Raw genomic sequence first — 20,264 nt, 5'->3', positions numbered from 1 at the left:
AAGAAAAAAACCCTGGAAAATTCAGATTTCTCTTTGCAGAGAATCTAAGAGTCCTGCTGGAATTTAGGTTATATGCCGGAGAATGGTGTGCACTCAGGTAGGATAGATGGGTTGAGGTGAGTGTAAGGAGTTTGTATATCAGGTGTGTTTGGATTAGACCTTCCATCAGCATAAAACAAAGTAGTATTTTTAAAACAGACCTGTATTGGATAGTTTGGTCAATATGTGAAGATTGGCACTGTTGCTGTCAAATGTAGAGCCTTTGTGTGCATTATTTGAAACCACTTCTCAAGATGGGCCTGGAGCTAAGTGAGCAAATTAAAGTGTCCCCCTTCATCCAGGTCAAACATGTCAAACTCGCAGCCCAAGGGCCACATGCAGCCCACAACTAATATTTTTGCAGCCTAGCCAATATAACGGTATGTAAGAAATGTCTTAATGCAAATTTTATAACTTAATTTTTATAATATCCTGTTATATATAATTATTAATAACAAACTACAACATTCGCTAATGTCTGATTATTGTAATTGTGTTGCATTCATTTCCCTTATGTGCCTTACACGCAGGCACACCATTTCTCTCCACTAATACTACCAGCGAATATTTTAGCAGCCGGTTGCCACATCATTAGTCTTGTACTGACTTGTATGGTGTGCACAACAGGAAATATTTCGCTTTCGGAGAACAAGAAAAATAGGTTCATTTGCATTATACTTATTAATTTATGCAGTTATTCAGTGTCTGGTAAGTTAATGTTCAAGAAAAAATACTAATTTCTATTAAAATTTATTATTTTATGTTAATGATTACTCATTTATTTCAGCCCTTTATATTCAGCATGGCTCTATCAACATAAACCTATGTTTCTATGAAAATTGAAGCTTTTGTTTTTTGGGGCCCACATAGACTTAAACCTTGTTTATTTGGCCCATGTGAGCCTTTGAGTTTGACATGCTTGGTCTAGAACTCTGGATGGATGCTGCCCCTCACAGGGAGCACTGCCTCGCAAACAGAGCATAGGCTGGATTTCAGCTCCTAATTGCCCTTCAAAATGATAGATTATAAAGAACAAAATGAATGAGAGAGAAATCTATAGGATTGGGTGTAGACAAGTTTCAGGGCCAAGGACAAGACACTTATGCTCTTTCCAATTTGGATGACCAGAGGAATGGCAGGACCCTTAAGATAAATATGTGTGTGTGTGTGTGTGGGGGGCACGTTTAAGGTTATGGGGTGGGGTAGGAACTGGGTGGAGGGGAGGTGTGTGTGTGTGTGGGGGGGAAAGAGGAACAACTGTAATCTGAACAATAAATACATATATTTTTAAAAGGTAAATATGTGTGAGGTTGGAAAAGGGAGCTTCCAACTGTCTAGGAATGAAGATTAGAAATGTAGGACTTATAGCTACAGATCTGGCAGTCATTTATAGAGATGTGTTAGTTTGGAGTCTAAAGGAATGAACAAAATCACATGAACTGACATAAAAGAAGAAGAGATGAGGGTGGGGTTGGAAAATCTCAGTGGAAGGAAACAGAGGTCCTAGTGTAGTTGAATCAAAGGTACAATAGAAACAATGAAAATTTCCCTTGGGCTTTTCATAGAGGGACTTCCTGAAAGATGCCAGCAGGCAGTTTTGTCAGCGCCATTCCTGTTGCCCATATGTTTTGTACTTAACAGATCTATATCCAAGCTGGGAGTATAATGACAAAGTACAGTCTAATGAAACACGTACTAGAGAGGTAAAAAAAAAAAAAAAAAAAGTGCTTTACAAAGTAAGCTTTTCTCATTGGTTTGATCCAGAGAAATAGTTTAAAGATTTTAGAAATTGGATAAACTCATATTCAATCCCTTCATGAATGGTGAATCTTTTAATAAGAAGTTGGGCAGCATATAATTCTTGGTCATTTTTGGTGGGAAGATGGAGTAGCAATCCTATTGAAGAATTAGAAGAAACCAATAGAAGAATTCTATCGGTTTTATTCAATTTGAAGGATTTGGCCCTTTGTTTATCCAGTGGCAGAGAGAGGCATTAAACCTCGCTCTAATTAACTTTTTAATATCTTTAGAATTATGAATTAGCATTTTCATGCATTATTTTATTGATCTGGGAAGCAGAAGAGGAAGAAGAATAACTCTCTGATATCCACTTCTTTTCCATGTCTGATTAGCTTTTTCAAATATCTAAAAGGATTCTGTTTGTTCCTGAAGACTTTTGACAAGAAAAAGCAAAACAAAAATTACAAAATCTCTGCATTTGTAAGACTTTTACATGTTAAGAAGGCCTCATTCTGAAATTTAAAATAAGTTCTTTGCTATTCTAAAGTCTTGCCTCTCTTTGTAGTGTCCCAAATGTCACTTTTCATGCCTCTTATTAGCTCTGATTTCCCAAGGAAAAGGAAATCGATTGACCTTTCATTTCAAATGCACATGTAGGATCAGTAGCCAAGGGTATAGGACTTCATCTGGTACCTTGTGGGTAATCTTTAAAATTTCCTCCAGAGATCTCAAAGCCAGACACATTCATGTCTTTCCTCCCACAGAGATGTAGTGAATACTGCCCTCTACCGAGTGGATGCTCAGCATGGCTTGATTATGTTAATGATCAAGTGCTAGTTACTGGTTTCAATGATTTTGGTAGAATCATGTTGTTACTAATTACTTCATAATTACCACATACATTCTTATTGAAATCATATTAAAAAATATCAAATGCGTGGCCGCATTATTTCCTTCTGTAGTCTGTACAGTCAGAGATCCTAATGTCTGAGGCACTAATCATAATGTTTAAATGTCCATTTGTTTTGAACTAGCTAAGAAAATCCCCTTTCCAGTGGAAATAAGAAGGGGGTTGTTACAGCATTGTGTTAGTACATGAGTTAGTGAAATAATTCTAGCAATGGATGGACTATTTTTCTCCCTGCCAACATTTTTTTTCAGTGTAGGCTAGATTGCTAATATCTAAATTAGTCTTGTCAAAGAACTAGTTGTTGTGCAGCTAAAATAAAATTTTCTTATTTAATAAAATATATATATATTTTTAAATATATTTTTATTGATTTTGTACAGAGAGGAAGGGAGATAGAGAGTTAGAAACATCGATGAGAGAGAGTCATCGATCAGCTGCCTCCTGCACACCCCGCACTGGGGATATGCCCGTAACCAAGGTACATGCCCCTGACCGGAATCGAACCCGGGACCCTTCAGTCCCCAAGCCGACACTCTATCCATTGAGCCAAACCGGTCTCGCTAATAAAATATATTTTTATTGACTTCAGAGAGGAAAGGAGAGGGAGAGAGAGAAACATCAATGATGAGAATCATTGATTGGCTGCCTCCTGCACGCTCCCTACTGGGGATCAAGCCTACCTGGGACCCTTGAGTCCACAGGCCATTGCTCTATCCATTGAGCTAAACCAGCTAGAGCAATGATTCCCAACCTTTTTAATGCCGTGACCCTTTAATACAGTTCCTCATGTTGTGGTGACCCCTAACTATAAATTATTTTCGTTGCTACTTCATAACTGTAATTTTGCTCCTGTTAATGAATCATAATATAAATATCTGTGTTTTCCGATGGTCTTAGGCTCTATTGCAGTCCACTAGCAGAATTGCCTAGCCATTAGAGCATATTCTTTATTATGTTAAATTGTTAGTTATACACGGTTAATACCAGCATATGGCATATTTTTGAAAAGTGTCGTGCAATCTGTGTTCATAGGTCTGAAGAATATGCGTTCTCTTATTAGGCTAAACCAGCGATTTTCAATCAGTTGCTGCAAGAGGCACATTGGTGTGCTGCAAGAATTTTTAAAACATACAATACCTGGCTGTTTAATCAGGGGCACTGACCTTTTTCCCCCTTATATTGTCAAATTTAAAAAATGACAATAGCCAACACAGCAATAGCTGCCTGGTGTGAATGGATCAAAATTATACCTATTTTTTGGTCACATTGGCAAAAAATATATTTTTCGGTGTGCCACAGAATTTTAGTAATTTGTTTATATGAGATGAAAAAGTTAAAAATTGGTGGGCTAAATGCTCAGTTAATGCACTGCTTAACTCATTTGTATTGTTCCCATTCTCTAGTCTAGAACTTGGTTTGCTTAGATTGGCTTGACACTAAAAAATTTTAGCAAAGGAACCCTGAGAAAACCTAGCAATCCAAAATGTCCCCGTGGCTTCTTATAAAATCTAAAGCTTAGCCCTAGCTGGTGTACACAATGGTTAGAACGTCTACCCGAACAACAAAGGGTCTTGGGTTCGATTCTCAGTAAGGGCACGTATTCGGATTGCAGGATAGCTGTGTCCCTTCCTGCCTCCCTCCCTTTCTCCTTCTCTTCTTCCCTTTTCCCCTTCCTTCCTTCCTTCTACTCTCTCTCTAAAAATCAATGGGAAAAAATATATCCTTGGGTGAGGATTAATTAAAATCTCAAGTTTAAGTCTCTACTTACCTTAGTTCAGAAACTGTAGACACTGTGAGAACTAAGTGGGTGTAGCCAGTTTGAATAATCTCCTGATGAGAATAAATTCTAGACCACGATTAGCCAATGTCTGAGTGGAAGGCTATGAGGGCCCATATTTCTCAACCTGCAAATCAAAGAAGCAGACCTCTTTTTCAGATTTTAAGCTAGTTTCTGACTATCATGTTATAGTTAAGTTGAAAACTTAGGCTAAATAAACTACTTAGGCAGTGCTTTCTATTCCAGACGTATTTGGAGTCTTTCTGAGTAGTGGGCTCTGTGCTACACTAACTTACTCACTGTTGATTCCATTGGTATGGTTGAACCTAGGTGATCCCATTTCCAGAAAGAGAAATTCTTCACTCTCCTCAAATCTTAGATATCTATTAAACAATTGAACACTGCATCCTTGTCAGATGCCAGCTAATTGCTTAACAAATTATAGTCTGGTTTACTCAATCCCAGGTATTCAATAGTTGGTATAATCCATTCCACTAATTTTTACTACCTCATAAAAACTCTTTTGAAGTTTTTAAAATTGAATTTATTGGGGCGACACTGGTTAATAAAATTACACAGGTTTCAGGGGCACAACTCTACACACATAATCTGTACACTGTATTGTGTGTGCACCATCCCATGTCAAGTCTCCTTCCATCACCATTTTGCAGTTTTTATCAGTGCTTTGGAGTTATGTTGATGCTTACATTCATTGATGGTTCTGTATAACGATGATACTAATGATAATGATTTCCTAATTCTTTATATTCTTCCAATGTCGTGTTTTTAACCTGTCTCCACATTTTCCACTTTGGATTTCTATGCTACAGGCTACACGTCAAATGTTTTTATGTCAGTTGTTGGGGTTTTCCACTCCCCAAATGAACTGGAAGAGTTTCCAGGAATAAACCCAGCACAGTGCTTTTCGCATTGTAAGCACTCAATAGATCTGGTTGGATGTGGTTTATGTTTTCTGATGGTGGCCAGTTCCAGAATCTCCAGAATTAGATATTTCCAGACTTTGGAGATCTATTACATGTACAGAGCTAGTCAAATCGGGGGAGGGATAGGGTGCAGCTGCCTCTGGTTTGCCATGTTGATTTTGTTGTTGATGTTGTTGTTGTTATTGTGTCAGTGTTTCTACAAACTGACTATTAAAATAAAAATATGATCCCCCTGCCCCCATCTCTGCCCCCAACAAGAGTAGCCTATTAACCATTATTATGCAGCCACAGAGGGGATAGAGAGTTTAGCAAAGATCTGGTAGATTTGGGTAGAACTAGCCTCCTGCAATTGAGAGTATATAAGTCAACTAGTAAAACTTTACTCAGCACACCAAGGAACACCTTCTGAAATAGGATGTGCAAGAGTTGGTAGAATTTTCTGGACTGGCAAGGTATTTCCCAGCTGGGTGCTATAGACTCCATTTAATGAGATTGTTCATATTAAAAGTGCCATCTGACCAATCTTGGGAAATTATTTACAAACACACACTTTTCATGCTCTGTTTTTTCTAATTATTATCTTTATTAACTTGGTGCATATAAATTGTTTTAACATCGATACATTTTTAGTTTGTTTTGAAAGGGACATATTCATTCTAATTCCATTCAAGCGTATGCTTTTCTATTGAAAGGTACTTCTCTTTAAGATAAGAGGCATTGTCATTTCTTTGTAAACAAAGCAAGATGCAACACATACTTGCTTAATGAGGAGCTATCAGGGTATCACTACAAGGAATTTATAAAGAGGAGTCTATACAGATAAAGAGTAACCCTTAGGACAGTATAATCTAGACAGTGCTTGAAATAATAATCATCCTACTTGAGCTGAAATAATGGTTGCAGAACAAGCGTTAGCCAGGCAGTGAAAAAAAGACATTCAAGCTGACAGCTCATTTGTGTGTGCTGAAGTGGATCAACGCCCATTGCAGGGCAGAAAGCAGCCTGGTGGTAAAGTGCATGCGTTTCACCTTGGGGTGGCATTGAGAAAATCCCCTCTCCTGGCACAAGGGTCAGACCACAGCAGACAGCTGTGCCGTTTCTCATACAGGAGGAAGAAGACAGTAGGCAAGCTCTTTATTCCTCCAAGTTTGTTAGAGAAACTGTGCTGCATGTAATTCAGCTGTATACTTTCAGTAATTAAGAAAAACAAATGCTCTTTGAAAACTCATTATAGACTTAAAGTTCTTTACGTTTTCCAAAAACAAAGAGTTTCAAACAATAGTTGAGAATACACAAACCACCAAATAAGTGGATTTTAATTGTTCCTTCTTAGAAAATTATTCCGATAACCAGCCACATCAAAGACTATTAAACTTTTAAATTGCTCAGGTAGAAAGATGGAGAATGTCATCATTATCTATCATCAGAAGAATCTGCATTAAGTAATGCTACTTGAATTTTGAGCTAGAATAACATCCTCAAGAATGCTACTAACTGAAGTGCCAGTTAGTACTCAAAAATAATCATATGCTTTAATTATTCATGGGACACAATGCATGAATTTACAATACTAATTATGCTTTCAAAAAGTGTCCTATTCTATGGTTTACTTACATAGGAGGATCTACTAGTGCAAAACAAAAGTATTGCAACTGCAATAGATACCATGTGCATGTAAGTTGGTGGTATATTAGTGAGATCAAAGGAATGAAGTGTGCCTTCTCTGTGTTTTGCGAAGTTCTTGTAGGATTTAGCATAATGCCTTATATTTATTAAGCATTCAATAGTTGTAATTGATTTTGAAGAAGACTTGTTGATAGTATATTCATTTATTCACCAATTTTGTCTTATGTAAGACTCCATTCCATGGTCTGTGCTAGATGCTAGGGACAGAGTACTGACCCGCCTGGGACTCAGTCTTGTACACTGGAGTAAGTGAGGGAGGCAACTGCAAATTCAAACAGATTTGTGACTCTTAAAGCTCTTTTATACATGCATGTATATTGAATATTTTATGCATTCACTCCTCATTATTAGGCAACGTGCAGGGGACTAAATAGCCAAAAACAAGAGTATACTTTATTTGGACTCTACTGATCTTCATTATTTTTCACTGTATCATTCTGTTTTCCCTCTTTCTTTATCATAAAATATTTGTTTCCCCTTTGGAAAGTATAGAAAAATCTAAAAAATAAAGATCATAAAAATACCTCCAAGTCTGTCACTCAGGCCAATGAAAGATAATAGTTGTTAGCATTTTTTATATAGTTACTTAGTTTTTTTCCTACATACATATTTGAGCAAAACAGATACCTTAATTGCAAATTTGCATTCTTTTTCTAGCTTTTTATTATAAGCATGTTTCCATAAATATTATTATTTGTTGGTAGCATATTATTCTATTTTAAAGTTCTGTTTTGGTTCACATAATTATAAATAGTCCCTGTATATAGCCTTTGTTGAATTTTTTTTTCTTTTTTTTGGTAATCCTCACATGAGGCTATTTTTTCATTGATTTTTAGAGAAAGTGAAAAGGAAGGAGGGAAAAAGGGAGGGAGAGAGGGAGAGAGGGGTAAAGAGAGAAAGAGAGAGAGAGAGAGAGAAAGAGAGAGAGAGAGAGAGAGAGAGAGAGAGAGAGAGAGAGAGAGAGAGAGACATACATTAGTGTGTCTCACATTGATTGGTTGTCTCTTGCAAGAGCCCTAACTGGGAGGGGATGGAACCTGCAATCCTTTGGTGTTTGGGCCGATGCTCTAACCACTAAGCCATGATAGCAATGGTGCCTTTGGTTGAATTTCTCATCATTTCCTTTAGATTGATTTCTAGAAGTAAAATGATTGGGTCAAGTTTATGACTTCTTTTAGGAAGTCATTACCTGCTTGTCAGCATTGAGTAATATAATTTTTCTTTGCAAAATTGCTATATGAAAAATATATCCATTTCTTGTCTTTCATTGGTTAATATTGAGCTTATATTTTTCATTTGTTTATTAGCCTCTTAGAAATTTTATATTTTTTGTTCCATGAATTGCCCTAGTGTAAAGAATCATTAGTTGACTGTTACCAAATAACTAAAGTCAGATTTCATCCCAAATATCAAGTCATTCTTTTGTCAAACTTTAAAGGAGAAAATATGTGTTCAGTTTACATTATTTTCATTTTAAATGTCCCTGAAAAAAATATACTTCTCTAGAATAAAAAAACAGGAAGACAGTCTAGCTGGTATGGCTCAGTGGTTGAGCTCTAATCCATGAATCAGGTTGTGGTCTTGATTCCCAATACAGGGTGTGCAAGAGGCAGCTGGTCAGTGATTCTCTCTTATCATTGATGTTTCTAGCTCTCTCTTTCTCTCCTTTCCTCTCTCTGAAATTAATAAAAACACATTTTAAAAAACACATAAGAAAAAACACACCAGGAAAACAAATGGTCCATATCAAAACTAATTTTATGACTTCACACATATAAGACATAAATGGTAAGATTCCTATTATAGAAATGACCTCTCAAAACAACCATTATTGTATTTGTAATTTAAAAGTAACACAAGTTCACTGGGAGGCAAGGGGGAGGGTCAAAAAAAGTATAACAAAGAAATAAAATTCATCTTTTATTCTACTACCCAAAGATAATCATTGTTAATATTTTGGTCTATATCTTTCTAGACTTCTTCCTGCAAATATACTGTGACATTCAACAATGTCATGGGAGTAGGGAATTGGAGACAGATAAGAGTGTGATTTTTTTTCTTTTTTGGTGTTTCAGATGTTTTTGAGACAAATGGCTTTAAAAGAAGGAATAGTCCTGCTCCCCAGGCTATGTTGTGTTTTATTCATATGCAGACTCATTAATTCAGTAAATATTAACCACTTTCTATGTGTCCTGTATTAGTTTAGGGGCTCTTCATTATGTGGGCCTCCGGCTTTCCCCTTCAAGTGGGGGACACATAAGTTCAGAGAGACTTGCCCAAAGTCACATGAAGAAGTGACTAGACCAAAGCCTGTATTTTCCTCCACAACCGTGTAACGTCTTTAATGAATGGAAAACAGCATTTCTGATGAATAAGAAACCTCCATCTGTCACCAAATTCAATCCTGAACGCTTTTTTGAGTGTTACTTCTTGGACACTTCAACATCGAAGCCATCTTTAAATATTTACTAAAATATATATATTTTTTAATATTTAAAATTTTAATCTTAGTGGAGCTGTTTTCTTTTGGGAAAAGACTTTCTTGATTAGTACATATTTTCTTTGGCAATTAATAACCTTTCCTTGTTTTAATAACTTTTTAAATTGTGGTAAAATAACACATAACATAAAATTTACCATTTTTATCACTTGTACATTTCTGTGGCATTAAGTACATTCACATTGTGTGCAACTGTCATCACTATCCATCTGTAGAACTTTTTCACCATCCCAGACTAAAACTCAGTACCCACTGAACACCACCTCCCCATTCTTCCCAAGGACTATCTTTTTTAAAGGAGATAGATACCTTTAATAAGCTTATTTTTCTTTCATGAATGAGCACATAATTGTTTCAGGAATATGAAGAAAAGAGATATTTGTTAATATAATGGCAAGTGCAGAACCTACTGACAAAGGTATATAATTTGTAAAAATAGCTGAGTGGGCAAAATTCTGATTTCAGTTGCCCTAGGCACTTCAGTGCACTTCTGATGATGATTTTCCTTGGGCTTGTAGTTATACTGATAGAAATCACATCTGTGCATAAAGAGTGAGCTTAATTATGCATAACTACATATGATGATGAGGTTTTACATTTTTTTTACATATACTTTCTTATTTACAAAAGAGGAAACACTAATTCTAACTCGTCTCAAAAAAGTCATGTGTGTCACCCTCAGAGCATGAGAGTTTTACTGTACGTTATCCTTTTTTGCAAGAAGACACTATATCTTGCCCCACCCCCACTTCTCCCACTCCCAGTCCCGTTCTGGAAGCTGTTTTCGTTATATGGGACCTCCACAGTCCCCTCTGGTCCTTGTTATGACTGAGGACAGGGAGGTATACAAAGGCTAAGTTAGGGTTTAGGGTGGTGGAGCAAACTCACTATTGCAAATGACACTTCTTTACATCCTCAACTGATCTGTACAGAGCCTCATCATTTAAGCTCAACACAGTAAAAATTAAAAGCAACCCGAATTGTTTTCTTGCTAATGTATGCCCCAGACACTAAATGCTTCACATCTATGATTCCATTTGATCCTCACAATCCTAGGAGATGGGAGTCAAATTTCCATATCACTGATGGGAAAACTAAGGATCAGGGAGATACATAACTTGCCAAAAGCACACAGTTTATAAGTAACCAACTGAGGGTTCAGACCCAGGCAGTCTAGAGGCCTTGTTCCTGGCTACTCCGTTAACACTTGCTCCTGGTCCAGGTTTGACAGACACCAAGGTTTCCTTGTAAGAGCGTCAGGGTTAAACATACACACACACACACACACACACACACACACACACACTTCCCTGTGTGGTGAGGTGACTGGGGAGTCCCAAGGGAGGTTAGGCACTGGGTTTGGAGGTAAGCACTCTCTAGCAAGGGAGGGAAATGGGAAAGGTGTGGTTATCTCCTTCTCCCCTGTTTGTTCCTTGGTTGGTGAGAGGAGGTGGGGAAGTCTCTGCGCTGATTCCAGAGGAGTCAGGCCATTCTCTGTGCTTCTCTCTGGTTTTCTGCCCCTTTGCCCCCGGTCTCCACATTGCTGTCTCCTCCTCAGAACTGCTTTCTCTGAGCCACTTCTCCAGAATGGAATCCTCAAGTTCTCTCCTACCTCCCAGGCCTCCTGAGCAGCCTTCTTCCCTGAGTGGGTCGTTAGGACAGTGCTGGGCTATAATGACCGGCTCTCAGGTGGGCATGACTCCCCTCCTCACAGTTTCCCAGTTCTCCCAGGAACACAGCCCCATCTGCATTCCTGAAGGAGGTTTTAATGCAAATGACTCCCCCAGTGAGGGCACATTTCCGGACAAGGAGATATTGATGGATCCTGCCAGAAATCGAGGAGGCTTAGTGCCTGTGTCCCAGCACCGGGAGTGGGCCAGGGTGACCTAGGAGCCTCGGAACCTCAGTGGAGATCCCGGCCCACTCGACCTCTGGTCCCCTCCACCCTCTAGTGGGGCCAGAAACACTCCCCTGAACCCTGCTCACGGTTTCTGCTCTCAGGTACAGTCGTCCACACACAACTTAAAACGAGGAGAGGTAACATGTCCTGGGAAGATTCCTAACCCCAAATAACATGTTTGCAGAGGTCTCATAATTTTTGTGAGTTAAAGTCATGTTTCAGGAATAAGCCCTTTATATCTATAGGTGGCATCTCTAAATAATTTTGTGGATCCTTGAGGTCTATAAACCTCCTCTCCCCCGAAATCAAGATGCCAAACTATGCTGAGGTCTCAGTGTACTTTTGGTCATTAAACTCCCCTGCTACCTCCTATAGAGGGTAGCAAGGTTTCCTACATTTCACCTGAATAATTGTACTTCAACTTATGTGGAAAATGTTTTCTGTCTGGTGAGTTTCAATGTGATGACATGATAGTCAGCATATCATTGTAAGATAGCTCCATGTGACAGCAGTGCTGTTTGTGGTTGAGTCCTAGGAAGCATTTGTTTAGTTATCTATCTGTGTATATAAAAGCCTAAGTGACCGTTGCCACTGGTTGACCGGTCGCTATGATGTGCACTGATCACTAGGGGGCAGACACGCAACACAGGAGCTGCCCTTGGTGGTCACTGCACTCCCACAGCCAACCTCCCATGACTGGCCAACCTCATGTGGTCCCTCCCCTCAGCTGGCCAACCTCCCACAGTCCCTGCCCTCCAGCCAGCTGGCTCCGATCAGGACTGGGCGAGATGGCCCCCATCAGCCTCAATCACTGGTCAGGCCAAGGAACCCTACCTGTGCATGAATTAATGCCCCGGGCCTCTAGTGTCATATAAATAAGAAGAGTGAAGACTATGTTTAGGGTGGGGACCTGCTAGTTACCAACCAAGGGGCTAAAGGTATCCTTTCACTCTTCTCCATACTCTTTGTCTTCTTTTCTGCCCCCTTTACATCATAACGACAGTGTGAAATACTGGCCTTAGCCTGTTCTGAATACACTGCCCTATTTGGTCACTTAAATATCCCCAAGCTACCGCCTGTGTCATATCATGACAAGAAAAAGAGGTGTTTTCCAATGACATTAATCCGAGAGCAACCAGAAATGGCTTCTTTTCATTTTCTATCCTTTATTTCATTTTAATTACAGCCGCTTGGAGCCAGTGATTATTTGGAACTATCAAAGAATTTTGATACAGTATTTTTGCGAAACATTCCCCAATTTACACTGTCAAAAAGGAGTCAAGCTCGAAGATTCATAACTCTCATTGATACCCTCTATGATTTCAAGGTAAGGACGAAATGTGCATTTTCTCAAAACTGAACCTTTTGGACTGTGGAGCTACTTCGCCTTGGCTGGAATCCTGGTCTACCACTTCGTTTACTTCAGTGTGCCTCAGTTTCCTCATCTGTAAATTGGGGCAATAATACGATTTCCTCCAGAGAATTGTGAGGACAAAATAAGCTAATCTGTGTAAAGCATTTAAAAAACAAATTTTTGGCACAAGCTGATGGCGTGTAAATATTAGTAGTGATAGCACCAGGAGTGGTGGTAGTATAATAAAACTCACATCGTAAGATTCTCTGCTGTATTAATGATTCCATCATTCAACGAGGCACATCCTGTGCTCTGTCTGTGACCATGTAAAATACAGTTCCTTGCCTAGACTCAGGGTGTAGTACATATTTGAGGGGCATTGTGCTGAACTCAGCAATCACCCATCCAGCACAGTGGTGACCTCTGTACAGTGCGTCTGGGGTGTGTCTCCGATGCACACAGAGACAGGCTCCACAGCCAGGTATACACGTCACCCTCGTGTGTAATGGGAAGAGCCTCCGGCTCAGAACCGGAAGGTTTGGCCTGGCGTCGCGAGCAGAGGCCTCTCCAGGCCTGAAGGTACCCAATAAGACCTTTGCTCCCTTCTTCACAGGCTGGGATAAGCTGTGTGGAAATATTTTGACAAGCACTGTGCAGTTTAGAAATAACACTTTAGACAGATACTAACTATTAGGAAAAGTATGGACATTTTAAAAGCAAAACCTAAGCTCTGTGTTATGACAAACAATTTCATTTTCTGATTTGTTCTTGCCTTCAACCCATGAAGTGTGAGGAGTGACACCAGCTACGCGTTTCCCTCTCTTTCAGGTGCGCCTGATTTGCTCCGCGTCAGCTCCTTTACCAAGCTTATTCCTGCACCAGCCTCACGACAGCGAGTCGGAGCAAAACAGAATAATGATGGATGATTTGGGGCTGAGCCAGGTAGTTAATATTACCATAATCTCGTTTTATTATGAAACAGCTTATTGTTTTTGGTTTGACACATGGTTACATTTTGCGGAAGGAATGCTACTTCTTGACCTGGGATAGCAGAGTTCCTCCCCACATCACTAAATGGAGAGAATTACAGTCTTAGAGTGGAAGAAATCCTAGTGATTGTATTTGCTTGTGACAAAAGCAGGACAGATTGGTGGACTAATGGGCATGTGGTCATACCTCTGACCAAGGCCAGCCCAGAGCTGGATGCCTGGCTACCTGCTGCCTTTTCTGGGCATTCCTGTTCCTGTCTGCTGGATTTGTAGAGTGCATAATATAGTATCCAGGCATGTGGGCTGGCTATTTCAGGACCGTGGAGTGCTTAGCAAGGCCTGTGGCTTGCAAAGAAATTCATGATTCTTCTCCCAACCTCCATTCCCTACACATGTGGGTGCCAGGCTATGGGGACACCCTGTGGGGAACCAGCCAATGCCAGCCTGGTGCTGGGGTTTGGTGATTCACCTGAGGCCACCCAGAAGTGACTACATTTCCTCCTTCTGTATAAACATAAATAAGTGTGTCAGGTTGTATTTCTCAACTGTACACAATTGAAGTATTAGTCAAAGCTGACACGATCCACAAATTAACTCAAAATGGATTAAAGACTTGAATACAAGACTTAAAATAATAAAATACATAGGAGAAGACATAGGCACTAAACTTAGGGACCTTGGTCTGAGAGGGGTTTTTGTGAATTTGACCTCAAGTAAAATAAAAAATGGACCACATCAAACTAAAATGCTTCTGCACAGCAAAAGAAGCCATCAAGGAAACAAAAAGGCCACCAACCCTAGGAGAAGTTAGTTGTAAGTGATACCTCCAATAAGGGACATTATCCAAAATGTATAAAGAACTTGTACAACTTAAAAAAAAAACACAATTTGATTACAAAATGGGCAGAGGACCTGGATAGATAGTTTTCCAAGGAAGACACACAAATGGCCAACAGATAGATGAAAAGGTGTTCAGCCTCACTACATACAGTGGAGATGCAAATCACACCTGTTGGAATAAGTGTTGCGTTTCCCAGCAACTCAAGCCCAGACGCAGCTCAAGCCTTCCCAGAGTAAGCCCCAGCTCAGCCTCCAGGCCCCTCTCAGTCATCCAGCTTGGAAGAGACTCCAAGGTTCGTCCCCAGGGCCTCCCCTCGCAAGGGCAGCCCTGTCTATCAAGCTTTGGAGGAGAGCACCAGCCTTTTTCTAATTTGCCGGAACTACTGTCTTTTTGCTGTTACTTCTGGGCTGCAGTTTTGGCGGAAGAATTCTTTCTCTATCTGGAATGTCCTTCCTTTATAATTTACAGAGAACTCTGAGCAAAAATGTTCACATTTGTATTTTGGGGTGTCCTATTAGCTTTAATTATTTTTCTGTTCTCTTCCCTGGTAATTTGTTCTGTCTGTTGGTTATTGGTTTAAATTAGTTGTTTCTCTAGTCTAATTTAAGAGATTGTCCATGAAGAAATTTATAGAACATTTTATAATCCAAACACATAAACCTGGAAAGTTTTTTTTGTTTTGTTTTGTTTTTAAACCTGCACTTAGTTCTGCAAGTTCTCACTGGAAGTGGTTTTAATTGGTGGTGGGTTATTGTTTTGTTTTGTTGTTTTTTTCGTCACCAGGACTCAGCAGGTCTCTCCATGTTTACCGGAGAAGAGGAAATCTTTGCATTTCAGCGCACAGTTTCCCGACTCACAGAAATGCAGACTGAACAGTACTGGAATGAAGGGGACAGAAGCGAGCTGTAACCGTCACTTCCGCATGCATGAAACGCTGGACAGATGATTCCTACAGGGAGAGCTCTTTATTATGGGACTTGAAGAAATCATGTTCTCATCATTAATTATGCACTTTGTCCTGTGGACCACTTGTATCTAAAATTACTGTAAAAAATATAGTGGATTAGTAAGCTAAAGCCATTTCTGGAAGTCTACTTTGTACCTATTTATTTGGCCTTACTTCTGCACCACAAAAATAAAATCAGCACTGCTGAAGATTAAGGTAGGACCAGACATCTGGCTCCAAGGAAAGCCACCTGAGTGAACCTTGAGTACACACACGCGGGGAAAAAGGCAGGGTGTCTGGACATGTCTGAGCTTTGGCTAGGTGGCAGCCGTACAATAGAAACACATCTTGTATGAGAGGAGGAAAAACCCTGCATTTCAACGGAAAGCAAAGACAGCATTCTGATCTTACTATAATCTAAAGGGAAGATGGGCTTCTATATGTGATTGGGTCGGGGGAGTGGGGTGAGGGAGCTAGGAATCGTACTAAATCTCCCAGGTCTTCAGGTTTTCTCACAGCAGAGAATCTGTTTTTTTGCCCTGAGGTCAAGCTTGGCAGGCAGGATGTGCCCTGCCATGGACACAGAGTTGTCTGAAAAGATTGAAGATTATGACACCATGGGATAAGGTGCAAGGGTGTCAAATTCTAACCAAAAGGCAGGTTCCCAAAACTCTGTAAGAGGACAGATAGCAGGAATAGGGACCTGTGATAGTGTCCAGAGGGGCCGAGTCCTGGACACACCGAGCAGCAGAGTGGTCTCCTGCCCATCGGAGGCTATTGGACCCCAACCGACAACGGCTCTGCCCATCGCGCATGCGCATCGGCTCTGGTTGCAGAACGCCACTCCCCACCCTTGCCTCTGCTTCTACTGCGAGAGGGACCTGATGGAAAATAGGAAAGAACACTTGATGAATCTACTTAAATAAAACCTCATTTATCCTGCATCAAAGTCATTCTGATTCATTCCAGTACAATCTGACTTTGCTATAATAACTGTTGTTACAGAAAGACTCTTGGTTGAGGCTGTTACAAAAGTCTAAATTCCCCTTAAAAAGAAAAAGAGGAGAGAGAGAGAGAGAGAGAGAGAGAGAGAGAGAGAGAGAGAGAGAGAGAGAGAGAGAGAGAGAGAGAGAGAGAGAGAGAGAAATCCACAGTCTTGTGGAAATCAAGTAGTTTTTGGAGGTAGGTACAGGTGAGTCAGTTCGAGTAAGTGAGTACAATCAACAACATAAGTAAGCTCTTTGAACCTACTTAATTTATAAGTTAAAGTTACTAATCTATCCACATTACTCTGTTTTTGAACATTAACTCAAGCCAAGCTGATAGATAGAGAGGGTACCCAAGTATAGAGAAAAGTTTAAGTCAAGGCTTCTGAAACTTAGCTGTGGCTAAAAATATTTTTATTGACTTAAAACAGTGAGTTCAAAAAGAGGTTAAATAGATTAAGAGGGAGAAAGGAGGGGAAATAATTGCCAAATTTATTGTTAGACATTTCATGATCTCAGAGAAAAAATGAATTCTGAGGAGTTAATAATTGCGTTTATATATAAGGAGACTGAAGCTTGACCTGAGATTCCATTTACAAAACTTCTATTATGTGTTATACCACATGACCTCTATGAAAAAGGAGACATTTAAAAATATATATATATTTTATTGATTTTTTACAGAGAGAAAGGGAGAGGGATAGAGAGTGAGAAACATCGATCAGCTGCCTCCTGCACACTCCCTACTGGGGATGTGCCCGCAACCAAGGTACATGCCCTTGACCGGGATCGAACCTGGGACACTTGAGTCCGCAGGCCGACGCTCTATCCACTGACCCAAACTGGTTAGGGCAAGGAGACATTTTTAATATTGATTTTTTTTTAACTTAGTAAAGGTGAGTTTGCAATAGAACTATTGCTTTTAACAAAATAAATACAAAATGTTTAACTTTCTTCTTTCAGTCTTAGCATTTGGCTTTTCATATTTCTGTGGCAATTTGCTGTGCCTTCATAAAAAGACAATGATGGACACAGATAAATGGTTAGCTGACTGATGGAAACAGGGGGTTGGGGTTCTGGGCCCTGACATTTGGGTTCCTGATTGATTGCGGGAACCTGTCTGGCAGCAAGGGTGTAAGTGATCTTGTAAGTGACCCTTATCAGATCCACTAACCTCACAAGATGTCCCTTGCTGGTATAGAAGAGGATTTTCTTTGGAGATGAGTGCACAGCTTTTTAAGGCAAAATTAAGATTCACTTCTCCCATTGGCATAGCAGTTCATTTTCCCGGAATAGAAAATTAAATATAATAAAAATCTGTCCGCTTGTTGAGTGATGGCTTATTCTGTATAGCTTCGCTTTAGAAACCTCACATATGTTATCTCAGCAGGTCACTCAGCCCAGTCAGACGTGTCTGCTGACCTTTTGTCTCTGATGGCATGAGACTCCAGGAGGATGTCTGTCTATCTTTCTTGCTTGTGTAGGAAGCCAATCAGAGGCTATCTTGAAAGTTTCCTCCCTCAGGGCTATCCTTCTAGGCCCTATGGGTGACTGCTGCTGGTCCCCTGATGGTGCCTACAATTCTTACTGAGCACATGGCAAGGGCTCGGGGCCTGATTCTGCCAATTTTTACTTGTGACCTTGAACTAGTGCTCCGAGGCTCCTTTTTCTCATCTACAATATAAATGAGAACAATACCCATTTCGTAGAGTTATCCTGAGGATAAGGTTGGTAAAAAGCACTTTGCAAATGGTGAAAGATAAACGAACAGTTGTTGTTGATACTGGTGATTATGACCATAAAGTAACAGCAGAGTCGTACTCTGCGTTGTATCAGAGCCCCTTTGGACAGAGGACGCATCCCACCCCAATCCGGCTCCTCGCAGGAGGGAGCGGTCACATTAGGTGGCTGGACACCACGGGGGCCGGATTCTGGCTTAAGGAGATGCTGTGAAAACTGTGAAATTCAAATCCATCCCAGGGATGATAGGGAAAAAGGATTGCTCCTGTTGTTGAGCATCAAAGATTTTGCGGAAAGAGGGCCCCATCTTGTGGCCAGTGGGACAAACTGACAGAAAAAATGTCCAAGAATCACACAGGGTTCTCCAAGCTGCACCAATTCCCAGGCCTCACTCCCACCCCAGTCCAGTCAGATACAATTGGTCAGTTGTGGGGCCCCAGGATCAGTACTTGCTAATGCTGCATGGGATTCTAATGTTGATAACCACCGACTAGGAGGTGTTGGTCATGACCACACAGCCAATAAGTACATAGGCTTGGGCCTGGCTGGGCATCCTAACTCCACACCAGACCACTTCCCTGGGAGCATAGGCTGCTGCTCAGGGTCTGGGCCCAGGCACACTATGGCATCCCGCTGACCTCCCTGCCACCTCCCACTGCCTGGTCCTCTCCTTCCTCTGCTTCTCCTCCTTCCCTGGGCTCTCCTGCATGTCTTCACCCCCATGGACAGCAGAATAGCTAAACCAGCAGCGATTTCTTTCTTTTTTTTAACCTTCACCTGAGAATATTTTTTCCATTGATTTTTAGAGAGAGTGGAAGGGAGAGGGAGAAACACTGATGTGAGAGAAACACATTGATTGCCTCCCGCATGCCCCCCACCAGGCCCTTGACTGGAATCAAACCTGGGACCCTTCAGTACGTACGCCGGCACTCTATCCACTGAGCCAAACCGGCTAGGGCATGATTTCTTCTGTACAAAGCACTTTCATCCACATCAATTCCGAGGGAGGTGTGATCATCCCTGCTTCCCACGAGGAAATGAAGACCCAAGGTAACTCAGCTGGGAACCACATCTAGACCAGAACCTGTGCTCTGTGGCCTTCTGCTTTCAGCATGTTGCCCCTCAGCCACACCCTCTCTCTCCTGGCTTCCATGGATTAGTACTTGGTTCTCCCACTGCCTATCATCTCTTCCTTCTCTGAATGCTTTTGACTCCTTTCTCTTTTTCTCACCCCCTACATTCTTTCTTGGGCTCATTAAAAATGGTAATTATAAAAACAACATCAAGTTTTATACAAAGTCTCTTCACACATACCACCTTCACATTCTTTCCTTGATTTCCACAGCTACAAATACCATCTAATGCCAACAATAACTGTATTCCCATCCCTGCCCCCCTCCCACCACAATCTCCTGTACTCCCAACTGCCTAGTGGATCTCTCTTCTTGACTGTTCTTCAAACTCAGTGTGTCTAAAAGTGGTACTGATCTCAAACCTGTCTTCCATGCCCATAATATATTCTTGCAGTGATATTGCCCCAAGCATCCATACAGCTCCAATACTCTGACTTCACAGGGGCCTGAAGAGAAAGGCTAGGTTATGTTGATGCATGATTGAGAAGGGGTTCAAGTAAGTATCAGTGCAGAACAGGATTTGGTGGGTGGCAAATAGTTGGGATGAATGGCAAGTCCAACGATCTGAAGGGAGGAGCCATTTGAGCAAACATGACCCTAGCCCCCGGGCCTGTCCCACGTGTTCCTGCAGTACCTGAATCAGGCCTGGGCTCTCCCAGGCCTCATCCCTCTGAGCTGAAAGTAGACTCTGGAGTGTTACAGAATGAGGCTGGCTTTCGAAGTGCCATAGCTACTAGTTGATAGTTCTCACTCTTCTCGTTCATGCTTTGATTTATTGA

At 40.7% G+C, this 20,264-nt stretch overlaps 1 protein-coding gene across 1 annotated transcript in view; it reads left to right on the top strand.

Moving 5' to 3' along the window:
- AFG1L (AFG1 like ATPase) overlaps positions 1-16,692 on the top strand; it is a 127,214-nt gene extending 110,522 nt beyond the window's left edge. Inside the window, exons 11-13 of the mRNA XM_036413862.2 lie at positions 12,683-12,823; positions 13,679-13,792; positions 15,464-16,692. Coding sequence (XP_036269755.1) covers positions 12,683-12,823; positions 13,679-13,792; positions 15,464-15,589 — 381 coding nt within the window. The 3' untranslated portion in view covers positions 15,590-16,692. The remainder of the gene's footprint in view (positions 1-12,682; positions 12,824-13,678; positions 13,793-15,463) is intronic.
- Positions 16,693-20,264: the final 3,572 nt, after the last annotated feature.

Source organism: Pipistrellus kuhlii, unplaced genomic scaffold (genome assembly GCF_014108245.1).
Source record: "Pipistrellus kuhlii isolate mPipKuh1 unplaced genomic scaffold, mPipKuh1.p scaffold_m20_p_5, whole genome shotgun sequence".
In the NCBI taxonomy this organism is placed as follows: Eukaryota; Metazoa; Chordata; class Mammalia; order Chiroptera; family Vespertilionidae; genus Pipistrellus; species Pipistrellus kuhlii.
Note: the sequence above shows the minus strand (reverse complement) of the source record. Positions and strands in the feature narration are given on the sequence as shown.